This window comes from Orcinus orca, chromosome 17 (genome assembly GCF_937001465.1).
Source record: "Orcinus orca chromosome 17, mOrcOrc1.1, whole genome shotgun sequence".
Lineage (NCBI taxonomy): Eukaryota > Metazoa > Chordata > Mammalia > Artiodactyla > Delphinidae > Orcinus > Orcinus orca.
In genome coordinates, this window is record NC_064575.1 from 87,127,858 (window position 1) to 87,152,114 (window position 24,257).

Sequence of the window (24,257 nt, forward strand, 5' to 3'; positions counted from 1 at the left end):
CTCTGATCCTGGTGCCACAGAGCCCAGCCCCTCTGGTACCCACCCACCCCCACAACAGGTCTGCTAGCCCAGCCCTGGCTTTGCCCTTCTCCTGCCTGGCCCTCTGTGGCAGCCACACACCTTCACCTGCCCCACCCAGGAGAGCTGCCGGGGGCCCGCCCCTCTGCTTCCTCAATCTCACACAGGCACCCAGGCACACACGGACCAGGCAAACCCACCCCTGTCCTGGCCCCGCTCACAATATGGTCACTTTGGAATCGACAGAGAGGGTCCATCCCCAAGAGACCCAACAGGGTGACAGGGCACCATCCATGCACAGGAGACCTGGCCCGTGTTGACGTGAATGTCATCCTCTGCACCCACAGGCAGGCAGGGGCAGCCCCTGAGGGCAGTGGGACAACACCAGGGTGTGCCTGGGTCAGATGCCCACAAGGATGGGCTGGGGCTGGGGTGGGGTCTTTCTTTGTGGAGGGCAAGCCAGGCTGAGTCGGCCTTGTAGGATGGGACCCCCGCCAGCCCCATGCGCTGGGTGGGGAAGAGGGGACCTGCCAGCCTGGGAGGGCTGCTTCGTCCACTAGGAACTGGCTGAGGCTCGAGCTGTACCCCATAGCTCCTTCACTCCCCTTCTCAGCTCCCCACCTCGAGGGCCAGGAGAGAAAGGAGCCCCCAGAGATAGGCCAGGGCGGCCCTGCCCACTGAGCCTGCAGGGCCTGGGCAATAGGGGGCCAGGCCAGCAGGGGCTGCTCTGAGCACGGGGTGGGCCTAGCTGGGGGCGAAGCAAACAGTTCTTTGGTATTGAAGCAACGAGAAACTATTGCAGAAGAGCCTTGTCTCCTAAGCAGGGCCCCGAGCTCTCCCTTTCCCAGTAGGCCCCAGGGTCCCGGGATCCCCAGGCAGGGCTCCTTCCCCCTGTGAGGCCTGCACTTGGGCCTGCTCACTGCAGCTCTGGGGCAGGACTGCAGGACCTCGGGGGGCCCACCTCCCTCGGGTGAGAAACCACACTGCCCAGCGCTGACTTCCATGCAGAGCCCTGGATGCAGGGCCAGCAGCTGGTCCCTGAGAGCAGCATGGGGGCAGCTGGACCACTCAGACCCTCACACAGCCAGGATTGCTCACCGCCGGCAGACCCCAGAACTCTCCTCACAGCCTGGGGACACTGAGTCCTTAAGGCTGAATACAGAAGATAGATTCTCTCTTGCTAAATTTGCATAACTTGTACAAGAGCCTTGTCAAGGGTTTAATTTGTTCCCTGGGAAGAGACAGAAAATCACCCTGCATTCCGGAAAGTCGCTGAGCCCTGGCGGCCAAGTCCTGCCTCCCTGGAGCAGCTGGGGGTGGGATGTGCTGGGCTAGAGAGCGCCCCGGCCCCGCCCGTTCCCCTGCCCAGGCCTGTGACAGAGGGGGCAGCAACTCCAAGTCTCTTCTGGGGCGGGGCACGTGAAGGTGCAGTCACAGGGATGGGCGGGCTCTGACCCTTGGCCAAACCGAAGACCCCATTCTGTCCAATTACAGCCACGCCTTCCCCTCGAACAAAACAGAAAGTAGGAAACAAGGGTGCCTTTTTAATTGCAATCAAATATGCTGTCTGAGGTCAGCGCCCCCGAGCCCGGCCCAGGGGCCGTGCACAGCCCCATGTGTGGCCCAGAGCAGGCGTGTGGCCCGCTGCGCGGTAGGGGCCGGGGCCAGGCTGCCGTGCTGCGCCGCGCCCCTTGGGTCCCGGAGCAGCGTCCCCTCTGCGGTGGCCCGGCCTCCAGCGCCCGGGACAGGGGAGGTGGGGCAGAGGGCGAGGGGGGCGCTCCCACCTTCGCACACGCATGCAGACGTCCCAGTGTTCGCCTCTGCTCCTTCTCCTTGGCGAGATGGGCGATGGCGCCGTGAGGCCGCTGCCGGCAGGCGCGGGCAGTGCCGCGGGGCCGCCTACTTCTGTATCTGGAACAGGAAGAGCCGCAGGTTGATGTTCTTGGCGGCCAGCAGCTTGTTGCACTCCACGGAGTCGACGATGGGCAGCGGCACGTAGTCCGTCTCGTTGCTCTCGTTGGTGAAGACAAAGTGGTAGATGACAGGGCTGATCTTCACGTCGTCGTACGGGCCCTTGAGCAGCAGGAAAGAGCACTCCAGGGGCGCCGTCACCTTGCTCTTGAGGAGGAGCTGGAAGGACAGCGTGCGCTTGCACGACAGGTTGGGGTTGCGCTCCGAGTCGTTCACGCGCGCCTTTAGGACCCACGTCTGGTTCAGCACCGTGAACCGCGGCGTCTCGTAGTACAGGCGCGTGATGAAGTCATCCGTGCGGTACGGCCGGAACTGGACCTCTGTGGAGACAGACAGGCCGGGGAGCCGGCGGTCAGAGCAGGCAGGGCCAGGGGCAGCGCCTTCCCAGCCGGCCGGGGACACGGGCTCGGCCAGGGAGGAAGGCAACTTACCAGGACACAGCGGGCTCTACTTGTCACAAGGCAAATCAAACGCAATTATGGCAAACGGAGGCGCACGCAAGCTTTGGGGAAACAACTACGAACAGAAGTGACACGCGTTAGCGGCAGAGTCCAGAGGCTGCGAGAGGTGAACGGCCAGCCCCGCCTGACCCCCAGGTCAGGTGAGGCCTCCCTCCTCACCCTTCCCCAGGGCCCAGCAGAGGGAGAGGCCCCGCCCAGGGGGCCGGGGTAAGCAGACACACAGACAGGATGCAGTTCTGTGAACAAGTGTACTTTATTGGTTCCGATACAGAGCTGCCAGAAAAGCCGGCGGCCGGGCTGGTGTGTTGGGCCTCGAGGCAGAGTGCCATTGCGTGGCTGGAGCTGGGCTCTGCCGGCCAGCCGAAGGGCCCGTCGGTCAGTGGGCGACTGCCGTCACACAGTTCTCTCGGCAGAGCCCGTGGCCCACGGCTGGCGAGTCCCTCCACAGAGGCGGCCAGTCCTCCCTGCCCGGCCACGGCTGCAGTCACGACGCCTCGGTCCACCCAGACTCTCCAGGCCTGGCCTGGACTGTTTGTGACACAGTGCCCACCGGGGCAGCTGAGGCTACGACTGCCCAGCGGCCACGGTCTTCTCGTGCTGAGACCCTGGCCTCCGCAGGCCCCCACCTATAGCCAGGCCCGGTCCAGGCGGCACAGTCTGACTGGCTGCCCGTGACTGCCCTTGGCGCTCGGAGCCAGCCGCCTGGTGTGGGCCGGGCAGCATAGGGCCAGAGTACCCCCGGCAGCTCCAGCGACAGCAGGGGCTTCTCGCTATTCTCTGTGTCTAGACCAGGCTCTGCTCCCCAGAGTGTCCAAAGGCAGTGGCGGCGGCCAGGAGAGCCCGAGAGATCCAGTGGGCCTGGGCGCAGTCCAGCCTGCCCATCCCTGGGCATCCACTCCCAGCAGTTTGAGTCGGGCACCCTCAGCTCGTTCTGGAGCCCCGGCCCTGACCATCTTCTCGCTGGCCTCAGGAAGCCCGTGGCCACTGCAGTAACCGCCTGCAGGTAGGACCTGCCATGACGAGTGCTCTTCTTGCCCCTGGCTCCGCAGGGCAGGCCCTCAGCTCCCAGAACCCCCCAAGACATGCCCACCTTCCGGTTAGACCCCAACTGTCCCAAGGTTGTGCAGCCCCACACGGTGAGGACACCACTTTGCTGGGGTAGCAGGGCCGGGGTGGGGAGGACAGGTGGGAAGGGCCTCTGTGAGAGCCATGCAGGTGCCCCCAGGGTCCTGCCCGGCCCCTCCCCGGCTCAGCCTCCAGCCCCTCTTCTCCCTTAGATGTCCTCCCATTCACCAGGAGCTTGTCCAGAGCCTGGCCATCTGGTGCAGCCTGTGCCACTGCCCAGACCCCATGGCTCCCCCGGCTCCCGGCCGCCGGCCCCACCCCCAGCCTGGGTGGCATGCAGCAGGCAGCAGGGCGCCTCACCTGTGTAGCCGATCTTCTCGAAGCTGAGCAGGCTAAAGATGCTGTTGTAGAGCTGCATCTCCTTGCGGTGGCTCTGGTCCATCTCGTCCAGGATCTCCATCAGCTCATTGCCCGTCTTGGTTGGGTGGGCACACGCGGCCTCGTGCACTGTCAGCTCGTGGAAAGGGCCGTGCCATGGGCAGCCGATACGCTTGTACTTGCACTGCGTCACCCTGGGGAGGAGGTGAGCCCTGCGGTCACACCCGCGCCCCGTGGAAGGTGGCTGTGCCAGTGGGCCTCCAACCAGCCCTGCTCACACAGACTGCTCCCTGAAGGACATGTTCCCCACGTGCCGGCCTTCAGGAAGGGGTCAGAGTGCATGAGAGCCTGAGAAGGAGCAGGGCATGTGTGAGCTGTGCGTGTGCACGCCCCCTGCACCCACTGCCATGGGGCCTCTCTCCACAACGGTCCTGGGCCCCGCGTGGCTTCACTCCAGGGGAGGCTCGGCAGCCTGGCCCCCTGGAGGGGGGGATTGGGGTGCTAGTGGCACCATCACGCTGTGCTCCCAGAGCCCCTGTGCTGGCCACACTTTCCTGGTCCGGGGACACCACGGACAGTCTCTAAGGAAGAAGCCACCACACAGCCACAAGGAACCCTGGAGAGTCAGGATAACGTTCAGACGCTTCCAGTTGCAGATCTAAGCCCCCGAGTCTGTGGAGCCTCCCGCCCGCCCCCTCCACGGCCTGGGACCTGAGCAGCTTTGCACTAACCCGGCCCTGTGAGGTCGCCACCGGGTGGCGTGTGTGGAGCCAAGCCCCCGGCAGGCAGGCCAGGCGGCCCAGGTGCTTACCTGTCCTGGCACTCCTCTTTCTGGTGCCTCTCCAGGAGGGAGCGGGGGAACTGGCACAGGCAGAAGCCACACTCAGAGGGCAGCTCGCTCACGGCCTTCTCCACGGCCAGGTTGCGGCAGCAGAGGCTCTTACTGATCTCGCAACGACAGTTGGGGCACGTGGCTTGCTCCTCCTTCAGCCGGGCATCTGCTAGTAGGTGGATAAAACAGCCAGCGCACATCAAGTGCCCATTAGTACACTGCGGAGAAGGAAAGGGAGATGAAGCTCACGGACCTGCAGGGCCGCGCAGACGCGCGCCCGCCCCACTGCCGGCCCCTCCCAGGGGCTGCGGTGCAGGGGCCGCGGGCAGGCTGCTGCCCGACAAGCACAGGCTGCCACTCCCACTCCCGAGGGAGGGCCAGGCTGTCCTCCCGGAGCCCTGTGCACGCGGCCAGCAGGGTCCCCATGGAGAGGGCGGGTCTCGAGGTGGCCCTCATTGGCAGCAGAGGTTTGGGCTCTTCACTGTGGTGGCCCACCGGCGGGCACTGGGTGGGCCACACAGGGGCTTTTCCCATCCAGGGGCTGGAGACTGTCCCCAAAGTCCACCACAGGGCCTGATTCAGGGACGCCCACGGAACACGGGCTCTCGGTCAGCTGCCCATGCCGAGGCAGCTGCACCCTCAGCCTGGCCCCGCCACTCTAGCCTCCTGGGCCCGCAAAGGTGAGCAGGCAGCTGCCACCCACCCAGTGGGGCTGGCTACCTGGAGGGGACCTTCCCAAGGACCGGTGGCACAGAGCCGTGGTGGGCGGGGAGGCCCACTTGGCCCAGGACAGGGCACGTGGGCAGCGTGCGCCCGCAGGAGCGTTGCTGGCTTTGGGCCTAGGAGCCAGGCCCCTCCCTGGCTGAGCCTGTGGATCCAAGGAACAGACGACACCGTCGGCGACCTGCCCCTCCCTGCCGGGGGTCCTGGCGTGTGGACAGTGGGCTGCCAGCTCAGCTACCTCGGCTCTCTCACTGGCTCCACACACCTCCTGAGCACCCACTTGGTGCCCTTGAGACACGTGGCAGGCTATGGGCCTGGGCCTGCAGGGGCTCACGGGGTTGGGGGAGGAGAGGCCCACACGGGAACCAGAGGTGCAAGAGCAGACAAGCTGTGTCCTCCAGGGCAGACACGGCAGTCTTGGAGCCCGGGGAACACTGGTGGGAGTGTGGGCCCCCCCGCCGAGGGCACCTATCTCCATTGGGAGACGCCCAGTGGCTGAGGGCAAGTGGGCAGGCAGTGCTTCCACAGGCTTCCTTGGGGCCCAGGACCCTTTTGCGACTGGGATCCAGTGTGGTAGAGGGACTCACATGGCCACTGCCAAGCCACGCCTGCACACGATGGGGTCCTCGGTAAACACCAGGGGTCCGTGCACCCTGAGCTGAGGGCTGCAAGAGGCTGAGTGAACTCTTAGCGCCTGCGGGTCGTGCTTGGGGTCCAGTGAGTGATGGGACCTATGTGCTGAGGACCAGTGGTGGGGCCGGGGACAAAGGCCCCAGTCAGGATCCAGGTCCACACAAACACCCTAGATCGGCTGCACTCACATCTTAATTTCTAAGTCAGGTCAAAAGTTAAGATGTGCGAGACGAGGAGGGGACTGGCAAGGGCCGGCCAGCACTGCTCTGGACACACAGCCTGGCTGGGGGTTGTGGAGCGAGGCTGGTCCCGAGAGCGGCCAGGGAGGAAAAGCAGTCTGCCCCGTCCACTGCCCGGGGTCAGCGGAGAAGCCAGAGACGCGATGAGTGGAGAGGGTGGGGGGACACGGCACCATAGGCTGCTGCCACCCTGTAGGAAGCCCAGACCAAGAGCCCAGGTCACATGTGTTCTCAAAGCCCCGCCAAGGGCCTGAGCCCAAGAGGGCCTGGCTTCACCGTGCCACAGCCCCAGGGAGAGAATCGCTATGGCTTCTAGAAGGCAGAGAGGAAGCACTCAGTCACAGGAGGAAGAAGCTGCAGGGCCCCCGGAAGTGAGGCCAGACAAGGCAGCACTGGGCTTGCTGAAGTGCCAGCCGCTGCCTAGCACCCCAGTGAAGAAGCCAGGAAGGCCTGGGGACCCCACACTACAGTGTGGCCAGCTCTAGTTCTACATGCCCCAAGGCAGGGCCCACGGCCTCATCAGAGAGCGACAGCCACTGCTGGGCCCAACTCAGCTGGCTTCTCCTGTCTCTGGTGGCCCAGCCAGGGCGTGGGCCTGCAGGCGAGACTCGGGATGGAGTCCTGGGACGTCCTGAGGGACCCGAGGCTGCCAACTGTGTGACTGCTCACTCCCAGCGCTGCCCTGAAAGCCCACTGCTCTGGAGCAGAGGGTGTGACCTGCGCACCCCACTGGCAGGCCTTTCCTCAGAACCTGGGGGCCGCAGGAGTTCCCAGCCTCCAGGGCCAGTCCCCACCCCACACCCCCAGAGCCTCCAGACCCAACACAGGCTCAGGTACTAGGGCACCTACCCTCTGTTGGGCTCTGGGGAGGCGGGGGCACTGCCCCTCCAGCCCTAACAGCTCAGCTCTGAATCGGAATGCGGCTAACCAGCAAGACGCCCCAAGTGCTGCCGGCCTGCCAAGGGACAAGCCAACGTCCACACGTGGCTAGTCCCTTACCGGCTGCCCAAGGTACGCTCTCTCGGTGGACCCAGGTGGCCAGCCTTGGCCCCAGCACCTACCCAGCCCAGGCAGTCTGTCCACAGCAGGAGAGTCACCGTGCTCCAGAGCCCTCCCCACCAGCCAGGCTCCCCCTCGGCCTCCAGAGCAAGACCCAACTCTGCACGCAGGCCTGGCCCAGGGCCTCTGCGGTGGTCGGGCTGGACTGTACCTGCCCCATTTTGCCCATCCAGAAGCTGGGCCCCAGAGGGCTCAGCACAGCGTTGGCCATACGCCAAGCCTCTGACAGACAGCACAAGCCAGGGCAGTCAGAGTGCCCCACGCTACGTGCCAGGGCCAAGCCCCAGAGAGCTTGGGCAGTTCCAAGGAGCAGTTCCTGCAGTGCCCAGGATGGGCTGCCTTCCCACCACCTGCCAGGAAGACCCTAGAGACAGGGAGGGCTACGGAGGGGGCTCCACGACGCAGGACCTTGTAGGGCCTCCCAGGCCCTCCCAGGACAGATGCTGGCCAGATCCCACAGGTCACCAGCAGTATGCTCTGAGGCTGGTCACATCCTCTTCCGGGCCTCAATTTTCTCAGGCACAAAAGACAACAGGGGGCGGGGAGGTACTTCCCTGATAGCACAGTGGATAAGACTCCGCGCTCCCAACGCAGGGAGCCTGGGTCAGGGAACTAGATCCCACATGCATGCTGCAACTAAGAGTTCGCATGCCACAGCAAAGGAGACTGCGAGCCACAACTAAGGAGCCCACAAACCACAACTAAGGACACGCCTGCCACAACTAAGACCCAGCCCAACCAAATTAAAAAAAAAAAAAAAAAAAGACAACAAGGGGACTTCCCTGGCGGTCCAGTGGTTAAGACTCCGTGCTTCTACTGCAGGGAGCACGGGTTCGAACCCTGGTCGGGGAACTAAGATTCTGCATGCCACACAGTGCAGCTGAAAAAAAAAAAAGGCAACAGGGACAGGACTGGCCTTATTACGCACTGAAGAGGTAGGATAGGACCACAAGTGCGACACGCAGTGCCCAGAGAACTAATGCCTGGCACCACACTCATCACCCAGCAGAACCCAGCTAGCCCCTCATGCAGCCCCTGCCCAGAAGCCTCAGGAAGGACTCCAGGCACAAGCCTGTGATTTCAGCAAAACCCCCTCTCCCTCTCTCAACCCTGGGTTCCCCAACCCCACCAAGTTGTGCCCCAGCCCAAGCCCCTCTGCAATGGCCCAAAAGTGGGCATTTGTCCCTGCCCCTAGGACATCGCCCAGCAGCCCCTCCCCCTGCCTGCCCAGTGCACCCAGGCCATGCAGGCTGGGGCCTCTATCTGAACCAGCTTCCCCCTGGGGGAGCTGAAGGAACTGTCCGGACTCTTGAGGAGGAGCCCTGGCCCCTGGGCCTTGGGACAAAAGCAGGTCTTAGAAAATGGCCCCCAGCTTCTGGGGGCCAAGTCCTCAATCAGTAGGCCTTTTAGGCCTGGAGTCCACAGTCCCCTCAAACCCTGGGGTGCCCCCCAACTCCGCTCTTTACCACTAAAGGAAGGCTCAGCACCCAGACTCATGTGAGCAGCCCCATCTCCAAAGCACAGCGGAGGGTACCCACCCCCAAAGTGCCCCTCGGCCCAGCTGGAGGCCCCCCTTCACCAGGCCCAGCAGGGCCTCACGGCACCCCACACACCCCTGCACACTCGGCCTGAGGTTTCCTTGACCTCTTCCATCAAGGGGCCCGGAAGGGACCATGCAGGGTCTGAGACACACAAGTGTCTCAGGGGAAGCCAGGACTGCAACCTTCCACCAGGTTTTGGGTTTGAAGTTCTGGGCCAGCAGTTCCTGATGTCACAGCACCCTGAGACTCGGGGACTTGGGTGGGGGCCGTCAAACCTGCAGCCAGGCTCTTGCTCAGAGCCCAGGTGCTGCCTGGATCAAAAGGTAACTCAAGTGACAAACCACCACTACAAAAAGCACAATTTCGCATCTAGTCAGAGACCAGAAGCGTGCTCTTCCCTCTGCCCTTGTCTTGGATAGCTAAGCAGATATATTTTCAAAGCTTTTTTCTCAAAGCATGAGCCAGTCATAGTCTTGGAGCTGGGGAAGAGGGTCCCAGGCCATGTGGGTGGGCAGCCCCATTGGAGATTCCTTAAACATCACCTTGAACAGAGTCTGCAGCACCAGGCAGGTCGACAGATGCCAAGACGGCGCACTTGGAAGCTCCCCAAGGCGGGCACCCACATTGGCCAGGACGCAAGCAGAGGTGGAGCCACCCCTGCTTCCTGGGCCTTTTACCCACATGGCTGCCAACAAGCTAACCAAGCCAAGTGGGCTGAGCCGAGTCCTGGCGGGGACAGGAAGCGCAGCAGGACACCCTCAATCCTCCCACAGGACAGATGGTGTCAAGTGCCCAGGCAGGTGGGATGGGACAGGCGTCCTGTAGCAGGGAGAGGAGACGACTTCGGTGCAGGGGTGCTGCCTCAGTGGGGCCCACGAGGAGCAGGAGTGGGCAGGGGCAGGGACAGGAGAGAGCACCCAGGCAGCAGGGGCAGGAGAGCAATGGGCTGAAGGGGCGGGGCTCAGGTCTGAGGCAGGAGCAGTGGGCACAGGAGCCAGAGGCCAGTTGGTACCACATACTGTGACGAAGACCCCCTGCCTACTCCTCCGCCCCAGTGGGGGTCACAGGAGCCTTCCTGGCTGAGAACCAAGTCGGGGTGGGAGAGCTCTGCGGCCCCTCCCTCCAGATGTTGGTCTGCGGCTCAGGGCCTCAGCTGACACGAGCGGGGTCAGGGCCAGGTCCACCTTGTGTGAAGGGCTGGAGGAGAGTCCCAGATGGGGTCAGGGATCAGGCTGCGGCTGCAACGATCCAGGCACCACCCACTGAGGCTGTGTTTCCCCCAAAGAAGGCAGAGGACCCAGCTCACATCGCCCTGGGGCCACAGGGCTGCATTCAGAGCAGGTGCCAGCACAGCTGCCCGTTGCCGGCTCCAACACAGAGCTCCTATGTGCACGTCACTGCTGCATCCCCGGCCCTCCTACCCCTAGCTGGTTGCCCGCTGCCGTGCCCACCCAGGACCCTAGAAGGTGGCTGCACACCTTGTCAGGCCAGTCACCAAGAATACACCTAACACCCACACGGAGAACATCAAAGCCAGCACCTGCCATACCAGTTGTAGCCCAGCCCTGACCTGACCTGACCTAACGCAGGTCACGGCGAGAACCATTTGCACGAGGGCCCTGGTCTGACACCAGAGCAAGAATCCCGACCCAGGTGGTGTGATGTACTGGACCCATGGCGGAGCCGACACTGTGGGGCTCAGATCAGGGAGCAGGCGACCAAGCCTAACCGTGCAGCCCGTGTCTGCTCTCACCACCACCCAGGCTTCCCCAGAGGCACAGAGGCAGGGGCTGGTAGCCGGAGAGCAAGCTCTCGAGTTACTGCGTACCCAGCCACATCCAGAGGCCCATGGAGATGCTCCTGTGGCCCCAGTGCCAGGCACAGCGTGCAGGGCTCAGCACGGTCACTGGCTCTTCTCCTCACCCCAGAACTGGGTACCATCTGAAACAGCCCTCAGATGCGGAGCACTGCCGGTGCTTGCCCCGAACCACGTATCCTGGTGGGGTCAGGCAAAACGTTGCCTATAGGAACAGAGAGCAAAACATACCACATGCCTGCAGCAGGTCCACCAGAGACAGCCCGTCAACGTGACTCACCAAAGAAGGCCAGCAGAAGCGGAGGGGCTGAGCCCAGGCCCAGAAGCGTTGGCGAGCAGTGGGCCCCAACCAGGGGCACACAGAGCTCTGCGTCCTCATTTCAAGGCAGCTCATGTGGAACCTGTGCTGTCCTTGACCAAATCATCCTGAGAGCAAACCCAGCTCTGATGCCAACCAGGCAATGGGGTGGGCCTCCGGGCCCATCTCAATCCCCCCCCAATAAATGTCCCCATGCAGGGTGGCTGTGAGGGTAATGCGGACCACTGCACACAGCAAGGAGCCACCAAGAAGCCTTCCCTCGGGCACCTCACACCCCAGGCTCCAGGGTGGGCACGGCTGTGCATCCATGCCCCATGGGCCCCCATCACACGGCAGGTCTTCCAGCAGCCAAAGCAAGTTCTGACCCGTGGCAGGGTTCCAGCCAACCCTTTTAGGGCCAAGGGCTCTCCCACTGATCACACGCTCTAAAGCTTTCTCCCAGCCTCTAGAGATGAGAGGGAATCAACTCCCTGCCAAGGCCCGGGTGTCACTTGGGAAGAATGAAGGTGGGGCAGAGGGCTTGTACCAAAACCCACAGCTCAGCATTGGTGGGCTCTCCTCACTCAGCGGGCCCGTTCCCAGGGAAGCCACTGAGCAGAGTCCACTAGGCCATAGGGAAGGCCACCGGCCAGTTGGCCCAGAGCCTTCATTCCCCATCAGAGCTGCTCAGCCACCTGCCTCCTGCCGGCCCAGAGCTCAGCTACCAGCACGGTGCGGACCGGTTTGAAGCAGCCAAGCTCAGAGGCCCGGTCACCAGGGGCTCCGGCCAGAGGCAGAAATGCAGCTCTCTGTGCTGAGTGGACCCAGAGCTGGTACCACATGGCCGGTTTTCATGCCAGGTCCATCTCCAGCCCACTCACACGAAGAGACATAAGGAACCCCTTAATCCCCCTGGGACCCCCCCACCATTGGCTTGGCTTCCTAGACTCTCACTCAAGGCCCAAGGAAGGAAGAGTGCTTTTGGGAGGATCAAAAGGTCGTGGGCAAGCCAAAGAGGCCAGAGAAAGGACAAGTCCTGAGGTGCACTCCCAAGGCTGAGGCGGTTATGAGAAGCGCTACCCCAATTTGCACTGGGCCAGGAGGCCTGTGGTACTCCTGAGCTAGGGCCTCCGGCCAGGAACTTCCCAAAGCCCAGGAGGGTGGGTTGAAAGGCAGTGTCCTCTCCCCAAAGAACTCAACCCACTTCCCCACCAATGCCTCTTCTCCCTCCGTCACCCAGGCACACTGGGATCCTCCAAAGGAAACTCATGCCAGAGCGGGAAGGATTTGGAGATCCAGAGGTTGGGGAAATGGCAATTCAGAATAGCCTGCCCTGTTTACTACAAAAATGGCCCTCGCACCACAGCCCTCACTCTGAGCATAAGCAGGGGGACGAGGCCCATCGGCCATATCCAGCTCCTGTAAATGCAAAAAAAGGTGACAGGGTACCTGTTTCATTCCTCAAAGGGGCTGGGGGTGTGGGGGTAATCAGAGATGGGGGTTGACGTGCAGAGAGACACACAAAGGAGAAAGCAGAACGCTGCGCAGTGACCCTGGGACCAGAGTGTGACCCTGCTGCTACGGGGTGCACGAGTGAGACCCCCTGGGCTAAGTACCCTCTCTGGCAGCCCTGAGCGGGTTAAGGACTCTTGAGTCCGGTCACCAGGCTGCCTCTTCAGACAGAAGGGAAGAGGACAGACCTCCTGGAGCACCAGTAGCCTAGGAAGCCAGACCTGGTGTGGGTGAGGTGGGATGTGGTAGGAACCCAGCCTGAGGCACAGCACGTCCAGAAAGCACTGGATTGGGCGGGGGCGGGGGCTGGGACTGGAGAAAAGACCCAGGCTGTGGGGCTTGATGTGGGCAGTTCATCCAGACCAGGAATGAGGGGAAGGGGTGGGGGAGGGCAAAGAGGTGAGCCCCTCCCTTCTCAACTTTCTTCCAAAAAGAAGTGACAAGGGAAGGGGATTCTTCCACACCAAAGGGTAAAGGGATACGGGACGAGCATGAGGACAGGTTTTGGGGGGGCGGGTGTCTGCAAAAGAACTGAGAAGAAACACTTGAGGAAGAGCAAAGACCAGGGACCCCCGGAGCCCAGGGAGCTCAGGGCTGCGCGGAGCAGGCTCAGAAGTGGGGAGGAGCACGGGCATCTGTCGCCAGCTTTCTCTGGGGTCAGCTTGAGGTTGGGCTGAGGAGTGCTGAGAAAGGGGCAACAGGGGAACCTGGAAAGAAAAGGGGCGTCCAAGTGGGAGACAGGAGATTCCCATCAGGAAATAAGGGCAGTCACAACGAGAAAAAAAGGAGGTTCAGAGCAGGAAACAGGAAAGTTCCCAGAGGACGAGAATGAGGAGCTTCCGAACAGGCGCCAGAGTCCCACCTCTGGGCCCCAGGGCTCGGGCCTGGCCTCCGAGGAGACGCGGTGCCGGGGGGCCGGCCGCGGCGGGGCTGGAGCCGAGCCGGGTCTGGCCGGCGGCCCTACCTGGTACACGGAGGCCTTGGGCAGGTCCAGGCAGACCGTGCAGCACAGAACCGAGTAGAGCCGCTCCTCCAGCTTCCCGCTGCCCGCCGCCGCCGCCGCCGCCGCCGCCTCGGCCGTCTCGGCCGCCCGTAGCCGCTTCTTGGGCGGCGCATCGGAGTCGCCCGCCGCCTCCTGCAGCTGCCGGGCGCCGGCCAGGCCCGCCTCGTCTGGGATCCCGGGCCCCGCCGCCTCGCCCAGCGCCGCCGCCGGCCCCGCAGACGCTCCGGCCCCGGCCCCGACCCCGGCCCCGGCCCCGACCCCGGCCGGCACGGCACCGGCAGGCCCCGCGGCCGGGCCGCCCCCGCCGGCCTCCTCGGCGCCGGACATCGCGGCCGGCCGGCCCGGCGGGCGGGTGCCGGCGCGCTCCCGCGGCTAGAGGTTAGGGGCGCCGCGCGCTCCCTCCGCCCTCTCGCCGCCGCCGCCGCGACCCCGCAGCCCCGCTCCCTGCGCCGCCGCCTCAGTGGGTTCGGCCCGCGCGTCGCCCCGCAGCCGCCGCGGCCACCGACCCCGGCGCGGCCGCCATCTTTGTTTTCCCTGTACGCTCCCCCACCCCGCCGCCGCCTACGCCCCCTTGTTCTCTCAGTCACGTGAGCGGAGCGAGGCCAATGGGAGGGCCGCTCGGGGAGACAGCGCGACGGCCAGAACCAATGGGCACACGAGGGCCCGCCCCTGCATAAGGTGGGCGGGGCCCCGGGCGACCCGCTGAGGGGCGATCTTTGGGGCCCGAATAGCCTTGGCGTCAGGGCTGAGCGCGGTGCTTCCCGCCAGTCCGGCCCGGGACCACACGCCTTGGGTGCCCCGGAACGGAGGGCAACCTTAGACCCCCACGTCCAGATGTGCCTGCGCCTTTGTCCCCGGACGCCCAGGCTAGCGTGCGCGGGGCTCTGGCCGGAGCGAGAAACTGCCGGCCACCTCTCCCCTCCTGTGCGGGAAGAGATGTGCTTCCACAGGACGCGAGTGCAGGGACTCCCCAAGGGAGGACTCTGGACCCGGAATCTAACCCACTGCTCTGCCCGATCCCGTTTCATAACCCTGGGGTTGGGAGCTGAAGAGGCGTCCGCTGAGGAAAGCGAGGGTCTTAGGAAATCAGGACTTGCCTTGCACAGGCCGGTGGGCAAACGGGTAGAGGTCGAGTCAGCCCTGGGAGGGGATGTACATTTCTGGGAACAGCTGTGGTGCGGCCCTCCCCTGCCCCCACCCCAGCCGGCGGCCGGTTAAGGTCACCGCCCCATAGGGCCACCAGCCAGACCTTGCAAGGATATTCAGAACTCCACCGTGTTCCAGGAGAGCAAGGGCTCCTGTATCTTCTCAGTCCAGGGGTCCTCCTTACAAAGGTGCCGGCAGGCCAAGTTGAGTGAGGCCCCCAGGGCTGGTTCCAGCACATTGCCTTCCTTTGCTCAGGGAAACCAGTTGCTGCCCTGGGAGCCTTAGGAAGCTCACTGGAGGCCCTCTCAATCCGACTCAAGAATAGGCAGAGTCCATATTCCTGCTAAATCCCTAAGGTTTATTGGAGACCAAGCCTCTCTCTGGATCCACAACTATGGCCCGCCCAGAATCAGGCCCCGAAACATGCCCGGGACCCAGTCCCCCTCATTTTGGTCTAGGCAAGTCCTCACACTGCGCTAGAGAAGAAGATAGTACCCAGACTCTGCCCCCTTACCAGTCACTCTGCAGCAAGCTGGCTTCGGTTGAAGGAGAGTCTCTCCCTAGAGGAGGAGGCCCTAGGAGCAGAACCATGAGGGGAAAGTGGTAGCCAGGGCAGAAGCCTCGCCTTGCTGTCCCCAACCATCACCCCCACTGCAGGCGCTGTGTGTGCAGGGCCCGGTGGTAGGCCCAGCTGCCTCCGGCCAGGGCCCAGCGACAGACGTCCTCCTTTGGCAGCAGCAGCAGTCTGTCCTCCTCCAGCCGGCTCAGGAGGCCTGCGGCGCCGAGCATCACCCCCCCCAACATTCCATAAGTGTTGGTCGTGAAAACAGCCACAATGAGGATGGTCACTGCGACCACCAGCACCACTGCCTGCCCAGCCACAGAGCGGCCCTCAGCACCAAGGTGCTCACCAGCCACTGCCAGGACCATGCCTCCTCCCAGGAGCAGGTTGGCGGAGGAGCAGTCCCCATTCACCCAGTGGAAATCGAAGGCCAGGAGGGGCAGGCCAATGACAGTGGCCACCCAGTCTCCAGCAAGACAGTCTTCATCTGTGCCCAGCCCTGGGGCCAGCATGGTGGCAGCAGCCAGGGCCTGGAGCAGGAAGCCAGCAGCGGCCCCTCGATTTGCCTGTCAACACAGGGAAGGGAGATGTGGGGAAAAGAGGCCAGGACCTCCCTTTAAACAGGGAAGGGTCTGAAGGTCTCACAGAAGTCGGGCCCCCACACTTACCTCCCACCACCCTCTAGGGATTTGGGAGTGGGCTATGCCCCTGACCGGCCCCAGTGTACTCACCTGGGCAGTGCTCAGGGCTGCATACAGAGACACTGATCCCAGCGCCAGGTGGGACAGGGCGGAGCTCCACTCGCGCCCTGGCCTGGGGGCCATGACACGTCGGGCGGTAGTGAGTCTGAGGGAACGGGAAAAGGATCCTCAACTTTGGAGAAGAACGTAGAAGCCGGCGACAGGGGGCCCTAAGGGTGTCTCTCCAGGATTCCCAGGTTCCAGAACCCCATTTCTAAATATTGTTATGGGCTCATCCGAAACTCACAGGAGCCCTGAGGCCACTGGACACAACCTTTGGGGAAGAAGAACCTAAATCCGCCGGGAAAAGACGGTGCTGGGCCTGGACTGGGTGGGCGTTAGCTCTGGCGTCCTGGAACCCAAGTCGGCGCAGGGCCTGGGGGAGAGGGGCGCAGGGCCCCACGCTCGGGGAGCCGCCGTCCTCGGAACCCGGCCCGGAAAGAGCGACGGCGCAGGCACTCAGAGACCGCTGAGCTGCGCGACGCCGGCGCAGCGGCGAGCGGAGGCCCAAATCAGCCCACCGCGCCGCCCTCTGGCTGCCGCTCCGCCTCCCGCGCCGGGTGTGCGACGGCCCCGCGCCAACCAACGAGAGGAGCGGAGGCTAGAGCGGCCGGAGGGGGGACGGGGCCGGGGCGTCGCGGGCGTGGAGGAGAGCTAGACTGGGTTGTAAGAGTGGGCGGGGCTAGGAGAAGGGGTCTTTGCTTGGTACTGGACGCACACGCCCGCTGGTTTGGGGGGAGGGAAGGGGCTCGAGGAAGGAGCCGTGAGGGGAGGGGCAGTGAGAGGTGGGGTTGGAGGAAGGGGCGGGTCGGAGTTGGAGGAAGGGGCGATGAGGGGAAGGGCCGAGGAAAGGGTGGCGAGAGGAGGGGTTTCTAGGGGAGGGGCTGAGGAAGGGGTGGTGAGGGAGGGGTCGGGGAGGGGGAGAGGGATTGGAGGAAGCTGCGGTGAGGAGCGGGGCATTGAGGGGAGGGGTTGGAAGAAGGGGCCGAGGAGGACGTAGGGCGGAGTTGGAGGAAGGGGCGGTAAGGAGAGGGGCTGAGGAGGGGGCGGGGCCGAGGAAGGGTATTGAGGGGAGGGGAGGGCGGCGCGGGGAGGGGTTGGAGGAAGGGGCCGAGAAGGAGGTGGAGGGGAGGGGTCGGAGGAAGGGGCGGGAGGGGAGGGTCGGAGAGGGGAGCGCTTGGTGGAAGCGGCGGTGAGGGGAGGGGCCGAGAAAGGGGCTTGAGGGGAAAAAAGGTCGGACACCTGCGGGCGGAAGGCTCTGAGTGGGTACAGCCGCGCGGGGGTCCTTCGCAGAGGACCGGTAGGGATTCTGGAAGAGGAGGTGCGGGGCCGTACCGAGGGGGCGGCCGCCAGAGCATGCGCACGGGCTCTGCAGCGGTCGGGCGCGGAGTTGGGGCGCGGGGACGCGGGGCGGCGCGAAGCGGGGCCCTCTGCCGCCCCGCGCTCTCATGTACGCCTTCTACTCGCTGCTCATCTACATCTTCTACAGCCTCTTTCGCAGGGATGGCGGGGCCGCGGCGGCCGCCGACCCTGGGAACCCCGCCCAGGTGAGCGGGGGCGGGCGCAGCTCGGCCGGCGACCCCCTTCCGGAGAACGGTTTTGCAGGCCGGCGCTGCGTAGGTCCCGGGGCGCTGACGCGGGGGAGGGGCCGTGCCGAGGACCCCGTCTCTGGTGTTGGAAGCTGAGAGCCCGGCTCCAGCCCGTCGGGCTCAGTTCTCGGAGGCAGGGAGCCCCACGGGCTGCCTGGCCTCGCCTCAGGGACTCCCCCCCGCTCCCTCCCTAGAGTGCCCGCGGCAAGCCCGGGGGTCGCCGCCGCCCCGACCAGCCCACCGCAGAGCTGTGGACCGAGCTGACCGGCCTGGTCGGTAGGTACTGTTGGTGCATCGGGAGTGCTGCGTCTCCCGGGGCAACGAGGGAGCGCCGCCGTCCGAGAGATGCAGGGGTGCCCGTGCCCTCATTGGGAGGGAGGGAGCTGGCAGGTGCCGGCTAGTGGCCTAGCATCCGACACGTGACCCAGCACGCCTACCCATCCCACTGCCTCGCAGGCTGCTCGGAGTCCGAGGATGGGCCGGGAGGGGCAGCGGAGGGCCGTCCGGCCGAGGTCTCACTGGAGGAGGCTCTCGTGCGTCTTGCGGAGTTCCTCTCAGTCCAGCTGGGGGCGGAAGAGAGCTTCGGGAATTCTGCCGACCTGAGCAAGGTAAGCAGAGTTGAGATTTCTACGACAACCTGTTCTGTGTTCTCAGGCCTACTGATTTCCATCCATACGCCTGTATCCTCTCCACCCGGCCCCCATCCTTTTCCACTTGGATTTCTATTTCTTTCCCAGCCTGGTGATGTTCCCCCACTGTTGACGGTGACCGGTCAGCTCTTGGCCCTCCTGGCATGGATTCGGAGCCCCAGGGGGAGGCAGGTCCTGCCCCAGGCGACGCAGCCAGCCTCAGGGGTGCAGCCCCCCACTCCTGCTGGTGCGTAAGGAGTAGTGAGTTGAAGAGGGAGTTTGTCCAGGGAGTGACGCCCACCAGAACCCTAGCAGCCAGATGTGAGGTGTCCCTTCCTTCAGGCCAGAGAGCTCTTCTGTCCTGACTGGGTCCACCCCACCCCAGGATCCCCATCCCAAGAAGAAAGCCCTCCTGTTTCACCAAGGGGTGAGGCCCAGGGGCAGCAGCCTCCTCAGTTAGAGGAGGACCAGAGAGCTTGGCAGCGGCTGGGACAGCTTATCCTTGGACAGGTGAGGGGCCCAGGAGGCAGTGGGGGGTTGGGGGGGTCTGGAAGGGGACTGGAAGGAGGCGTTCCACCCGGTGCTCTTTCCTCCTTTCCAGCTGGAAGAGCTGAAGCAGCAGCTGGAACTGCAGGAGAAGGAGCTGGGCCAGCTGCGTGTGGGAGTGGTGAGGCTGCTGGGGTGGGGGCTGGACAAGGGGGACATGAGAGGGTCTCAGCCTCCAGGTGAGTTTTGAGGGCTTCCTTCTCTCCCAGGGGGCGACAGACTCGGAGAAAAGGGTTCAGCATCTGACTCTGGAAAACAAGGCCCTGAAACAGAGCCTGAGCCTTACTCGGGACCTCCTGCTGCACTGGGGCCCCGCCCCCCCCAACAGGGCCCCGCAGGTATCCTGCTCCTTAGCTGCCACTGTCCCTGCAGCCCGGGGCTCCTGCACCCTGGTCTCTAGCAACACTGCCTGGGCTTTCTCAGGACTTTGCGCTCACTGGAGCAGAGGCAGGGAGCCCCCTCTGACCCTTCAGACCTGAGGCCCGGACTGTGGGTGGCAAATGCATGGTAGCCCCTTCAAGGAGGCTGATGCCCATGGGAGAATCCCCTCCTTTCAGTCCATGGTTTCTCCCAGTGACTGACTCCAGGAGAGCAGAGAGACGTGGGGAAAGGAGCCCTGCATGGATTGGGAGGCGGGTGTGTGACCAGCTTTGTGAGCCCCTGTCGACTTGACTTTCTCATCTGTAAAACGGCACAGCTGGAGTGCCCCTCCCTGAGTTTCCTCCTGGCTCCACACTTCAGCTGCCCCACTCCCTTTGCAGGAACAGGACGAGGCAGAGGCACTGCTGGAGCTCCGGAGCCGGCTTCAAGAGGCCCAGGACACCACAGAAGCTCTCCGAGTCCAGGTGGGCTCTGGGCCCAGGGGCTGGGAAGTCTGGGGCTCTGGGGAGGGGGTGTCTGAGGCAGAGCCTGGTAAGTGCCTGTTTCCTCAGTGACAGGGCTGGGGTTGGGTGGGGCAGCTAGGGGTGCAGGAGGTGCAGCTTCAGGGCCTTCGGGGGGCCCTCCGGCAGCTCCAGCAGGAGGCTGAGCAGAAGTGCAGGAGGGAGCTGCAGCAGATGCGCGGGCAGCTGGCAGGTAAGGGCTGGGCTCCGGAGCTCACGGGAAGGCTGTGGGGTCTGGGCTTTCCCTCACAACAGCCTTCCTGCCCCCAGGACTTCGTGCTCGCATGGCCAGCTTGCGTCAGGGCTGTGGGGATCTCCGAGGACTGGTCAGCACCTTTACCCAGAGCTGCCAGGGTTCGCTGAGCGAAGCCCGGGGCCAGGTCAGGACCACTCGCTCCCCTCCCTTGCACTTGTTCTCTGTGCAGCCTCGTCACTGGCCTTCCCTTGGGGAACCCCTGCTCTCCCTTCCTTTCCAGCCCCAGGGTCTTGTCTCGTCTACTGCAAATCTTAGGTTCTGGAACCAGAACAACTGTGTTCTGTGCAAACTGGGATGACGGTGAATCCCTCACAGGATTGCCAGGAAGCCCACGGTCCTCCTCGGGTCCCTGAGCTCCATCCCAGGCCCACTGAATGACGCCCCAAGGGTCTGAAGCCACTGAAAGTTGTGGATCCCCACAGCTGGGGGCCACGTGGTGGATATTGCCCTCAGCACCCCATCCCTCGCTCTCTTCCCACTGCCTTCCCCTTCCTCACCTTTCTGTGCCCCCAGGTATCGTGGGCCCTGGGGGCACTGTCAGCGGGCGGGGCTGGGACTCAGCTCCTTGAGGCACAGCAGGGGCCCCCAACTGGATGCCCAGGGCGGCTGCTGGAGCTCAAGGGTATGGCAGGCTTGGGGAGAAAAGGGCTGGGGCAGCAGAGGTGGGGGACATGGGGGCTCTCCATGCTTCAGGATCTGGGAGGCAGCCCCCTGATCTGATCTCCACCCCAGGAAACATCCGTGTGCTCTGTCGGCTGAGGCCAGGGACACCCTCCAACTTGGTGAGCTTAGAGCCCGGCCCGGGTGGCACTGTCACCACCTGCTATCGAGGGCACCAGCGTCGCTTCCGCCTGGACTGGGTCTTCCCTCCACACGCCAGCCAGGAGGAGGTGATGCTCCACCCTTTCACCTGTGTCAGCTGTCACTCAGAGTTCCCTGGAGACCAGAGAAGGCTCCTGTCTGTCTGCCCTCCCAGGAGAGAGGGCGGCTGGACTCCAGCAGGGAAGGGGAGGGAGCCGGAGGGTCTGGGAGGCAGGACTGGTATGCTAGCTGGGCACCTACTTTCTTTCCAGGATTTCCGCTTTGCATCCCCCCACCAAACTCTGCAGGCTGGGGGGGACAGACTTTATGGCTTAAACAGGAAGATTAACATTTTCAAAAGTAACTTTGTGCCAGGAAACGAAGGAAAATGAACACGTTTGAGGTGATGGTTACTCAGGGGGCTGTGGAGCATGGCTGGGGTGCTGTTGTTGTTGTGAGGTCAGTACTGTGACCTCCTTCCCGCAGGCTTCACTGACTGCCCACTCCCCTGGCCCAGGGTCCAGAGATGGTCAGCTCTGAGGGTGGGTAGCTCTCCTTGTTTTGTTGGCAAGGGGAGTGGGGGGCCACAGGTGAGCTTCCAACCCCAGCCCCCCGCTGCCTCGTTTCCTGCACACTATCTTCACTGCACACCAACTTGCAACTAGAGCTCAGGAAACAAGGCTGAGAGCTGGGAGGGGGTGAGGCGAGGGGCAGAGCTATCAGAGACCCAGACCTGTGCTGGCCTCACGGGGACAGACTGTGATGAGAGTGCCTGGCAGGTACTCCCTTCCTCACTTTTTGGGGCACCGCAGCCGTTTTCCACCTACCTCTATTTACCCCCCATACCACCCCCACCCTGTCTTCAGCCTCCATCCCAACTGCAGCCCTGAACAGGGGCCCCTCGTCTACTGTCCTCTGGGTAGCCTTCCTAGACAGGGTCCTCCACTTCTGGCTGAAAGAGCCGAAGGGCTGTTACTGGGCTCCCTCACCTGTATTCCCCATCTCTGTCTGCAGTAGCGCCCCCGACGCTCCTTTCTAGTCATGGAATCCTAGCAACCTCACTGGCAATTCTGGATTCTGCCCTTGTAGCTGGCAACCAAAATTTCAAAGAGATCTGACAGCCCAGTGGTTACCCGCCACCTGGGCACAAAAGCTGGCCGACTGTGTCATTGCTCAAGAGGCTGCTGCTGGTGTCCAGTTGCCAAAGGACGCAAGTCCCAGCTCCATCTCCCCTTCACCTGCCTCTCTGCACCCTCCCAGGGCCCGACTTCCAGGATCCTGGTTGCCCACCAGCCTCCACACATGGGACCCTCTGGGTTCATCTTTCATGTGCCAAGTGCTGCACTAGTCCTCTCGGTCTGCATTCTCACTTAATCCTCACAGCAGGTGCCACTATAGCCCTCATCTCACAGAGGGCAAGATGAGTGACTTGCCTCCAGTCACACCCAGGGTTTGAACTTGGCCATCAAGCCCAGGGTCTGGGCTCTTGCCTGCTACACCCCCAAGCCTTCCAAGCAGTCAATCGTCAATCAATACTCTGCATCACCTGTTCCTGCTACCTGTCACGTCCCTTCCCTACTTTGCCTGGCAAATTCTGGCAAATGCCACCTTCTCCAGGGAGCCTCACCTGTCTGTTGGGAGATCCACTCTTCCACTGTGCTCCCCTAGAGCCAGCCTCCTTCCAGGGGAATCAAGTTTTGTTCACACCTTGCCCCAGGTCCTGGGGCTTAGGGCCCCTCCCAACCCCTCCTACTCCTAGGTCTTCAGGGAGCTGGAGTCGGCTGTGCTGTCCTGCCTCGGAGGCTACAGTGTCTGCATTTTCACCTACGGTCAGACAGGGACGGGAAAGACCTACAGCATGGAGGTGGGAAAGGGGGCAGTCTGGGTGGCTCCTGGGGCCAGTGGCTGGGATGTGAGCCCGATGAGGCACCCCACCCCCTCCCCAGGGCCCACCTGAGGACCCTGGCATAGCTCCTAGGGCGCTGCAGTCACTGTTCCGGGAGATGGGAACAGGGGGACAGCACCACGTGACCCTCAGCATGGTGGAGATCTACAACGAGGCTGTCAGGTCAGGGCCGCAAACGGTGCCTCCTCCCCGCCCGGGGCCCCAACTTCTGGCTCCGCCCCTCAGAACCCCCAACAGAGCCTTCCCTCTTTTCGCCAGGGACCTCCTAGCCCCAGGGCCTCCCCAGCGCCTGGCAGTGAGGCAGGGCCCAGCAGGCGAAGGGGGGATCCAGGTGGCTGGCCTCACCCACTGGGACGTGCCCAATCTGGAGTCGTTGCACCAGGTGAGGGTGCCCCGTGGGGCCACGCAGCCCTCCAAGCCCCCCCCCCCCGTACTCCCACCTGGGCCGCGGACGCCGCAGCAGGCCAGCCCTGTCCTCCGTCCTCCAGATGCTGAACCTGGGGAGGAGCAACCGGGCCACCGCCGCCACAGCCATGAACCAGCACAGCTCTCGTTCGCACGCCCTGGTCACGCTGACGCTGCGCACGGCGTCCCCATCAAGCGGTCCCGGCACCGCAGGTACCTCGGCGTCTGAGTCCTGCGGGGGGCTTCGCTGCACCCGAGACCGGGCCTCCCTCCACGCCGGGCTCGCTCGCCCCTGCAGGCACGCTGCACCTAGTGGACCTGGCAGGGTCCGAGCGCGCCTGGAAGGCAGGGGCGGCCGGCACGTCGCATGAAGACCGGGACGGCGCTCAGCGTCTGCGGGAGGCTCGGACCATCAACCGCTCGCTGCTGGCGCTGGGAGGAGTGATGGCCGCGCTGCGGGCTCGCCGGCCACACGTGCCCTTCCGCGACTCGCAGCTCACGCGCCTGCTGCAGCCCGCACTGGGCCCTGGCGCCACCGCTGTGCTGCTGCTGCAGGTGGGGCCAGGCGGCCGCGGCCCGCGGGAGGGTCGTTTGCATGCCAGGCGCCGCCCACCCGGGCCCGCCCACCAGCGCCGCTCCCCGCAGGTCTCCACGCGGCCCGAGGATCTCGGCGAGACCGTGTGCTCGCTCAAGTTCGCCGAGCGAGTGGGGCGAGTGGAGCTGGGGCCTGCTAGGCCCCGCAGGGCCCCGCGCTCCGGGACGCCCTCCTCCCTGAGCACCGACACACCACTCTCTGGGACCCCCTGCACCGCCACGCCCTCGCCCGGCAGCCCTCCAAGCCCCGGCCTGGACAGCGGCTCCAGCTCGGCCCTGGCACCGCCGGAGGACCTGCCTTCGTAGTCCTGCCCGAGGAGTCTGGGTCGCGTCTCTGCCGGCAGAGGCAGCGAAGTCCCTATTCCCCCCACGACCTCCTTGATGTCTGGGGGCTCGCTGCCCCCCAGACTCCCAGAGTCCACCCCTTTCTGTCCCGCCCCCAGAAGTGTTCCGCCTGGGGTAATGATCACACCACCGCGCCCCCCCGCCCCCCCGCCCCGGCCCAGGCCCTTAGCTTATCACCATCTGCTGTTATCGCCGCGCACAGCAGGGGATCCCAGAGTCGCGGAGGCAGACCCTGGCCAAGTGGCCACCAGACTCACTACCCCATCACCAAACATCAGACTTGCATTAAAATGTCGTTTGTTCCTTTA

At 64.2% G+C, this 24,257-nt stretch overlaps 3 protein-coding genes across 10 annotated transcripts; 1 reads left to right on the forward strand and 2 right to left on the reverse strand.

Moving 5' to 3' along the window:
* Positions 1–1,542: 1,542 nt before the first annotated feature.
* On the reverse strand, positions 1,543–14,893 carry ZFTRAF1 (zinc finger TRAF-type containing 1). Of its 2 annotated transcripts, none has more exons than XM_049700651.1 (4): positions 13,511–14,893; positions 4,705–4,943; positions 3,876–4,087; positions 1,543–2,309 (listed from the first exon to the last, which is right to left on the reverse strand). In XM_049700651.1, exons 1-4 carry the CDS (start codon positions 13,874–13,876, stop codon positions 1,918–1,920), a joined length of 1,209 nt encoding a protein of 402 aa, XP_049556608.1. In that variant the 5' UTR covers positions 13,877–14,893; the 3' UTR covers positions 1,543–1,917. The 2 variants fall into 2 exon arrangements, with proteins under 2 accessions (XP_049556608.1, XP_049556607.1); XM_049700650.1 differs by having other exon boundaries at positions 3,876–4,105.
* Positions 14,894–15,032: 139 nt separating this feature from the next.
* TMEM276 (transmembrane protein 276) lies at positions 15,033–16,658 on the reverse strand. Of its 3 annotated transcripts, none has more exons than XM_049700655.1 (3): positions 16,289–16,658; positions 15,989–16,103; positions 15,033–15,823 (listed from the first exon to the last, which is right to left on the reverse strand). In XM_049700655.1, exons 2-3 carry the CDS (start codon positions 16,079–16,081, stop codon positions 15,338–15,340), a joined length of 579 nt encoding a protein of 192 aa, XP_049556612.1. In that variant the 5' UTR covers positions 16,082–16,103; positions 16,289–16,658; the 3' UTR covers positions 15,033–15,337. The 3 variants fall into 3 exon arrangements, with proteins under 3 accessions (XP_049556612.1, XP_049556611.1, XP_049556610.1); XM_049700654.1 differs by having other exon boundaries at positions 16,245–16,656; XM_049700653.1 differs by having other exon boundaries at positions 15,989–16,657.
* Positions 16,659–17,187: 529 nt separating this feature from the next.
* Positions 17,188–24,257, forward strand: KIFC2 (kinesin family member C2). 5 transcript variants are annotated; one of them, XM_033420022.2, is made up of 18 exons: positions 17,189–17,613; positions 17,781–17,862; positions 18,043–18,194; positions 18,324–18,462; positions 18,601–18,725; positions 18,817–18,882; positions 18,971–19,099; positions 19,523–19,606; positions 19,721–19,835; positions 19,913–20,022; positions 20,412–20,520; positions 20,631–20,788; positions 22,459–22,563; positions 22,646–22,767; positions 22,864–22,987; positions 23,094–23,223; positions 23,309–23,565; positions 23,656–24,257. In XM_033420022.2, the coding sequence occupies exons 1-18, from the start codon at positions 17,446–17,448 to the stop codon at positions 23,908–23,910; spliced, it is 2,430 nt and encodes an 809-aa protein (XP_033275913.1). In that variant the 5' UTR covers positions 17,189–17,445; the 3' UTR covers positions 23,911–24,257. The 5 variants fall into 5 exon arrangements, with proteins under 5 accessions (XP_033275911.1, XP_033275914.1, XP_033275913.1 ...); XM_004265272.3 differs by having other exon boundaries at positions 17,189–17,544; positions 19,529–19,606; XM_033420020.2 differs by having other exon boundaries at positions 17,188–17,613; positions 23,309–24,257.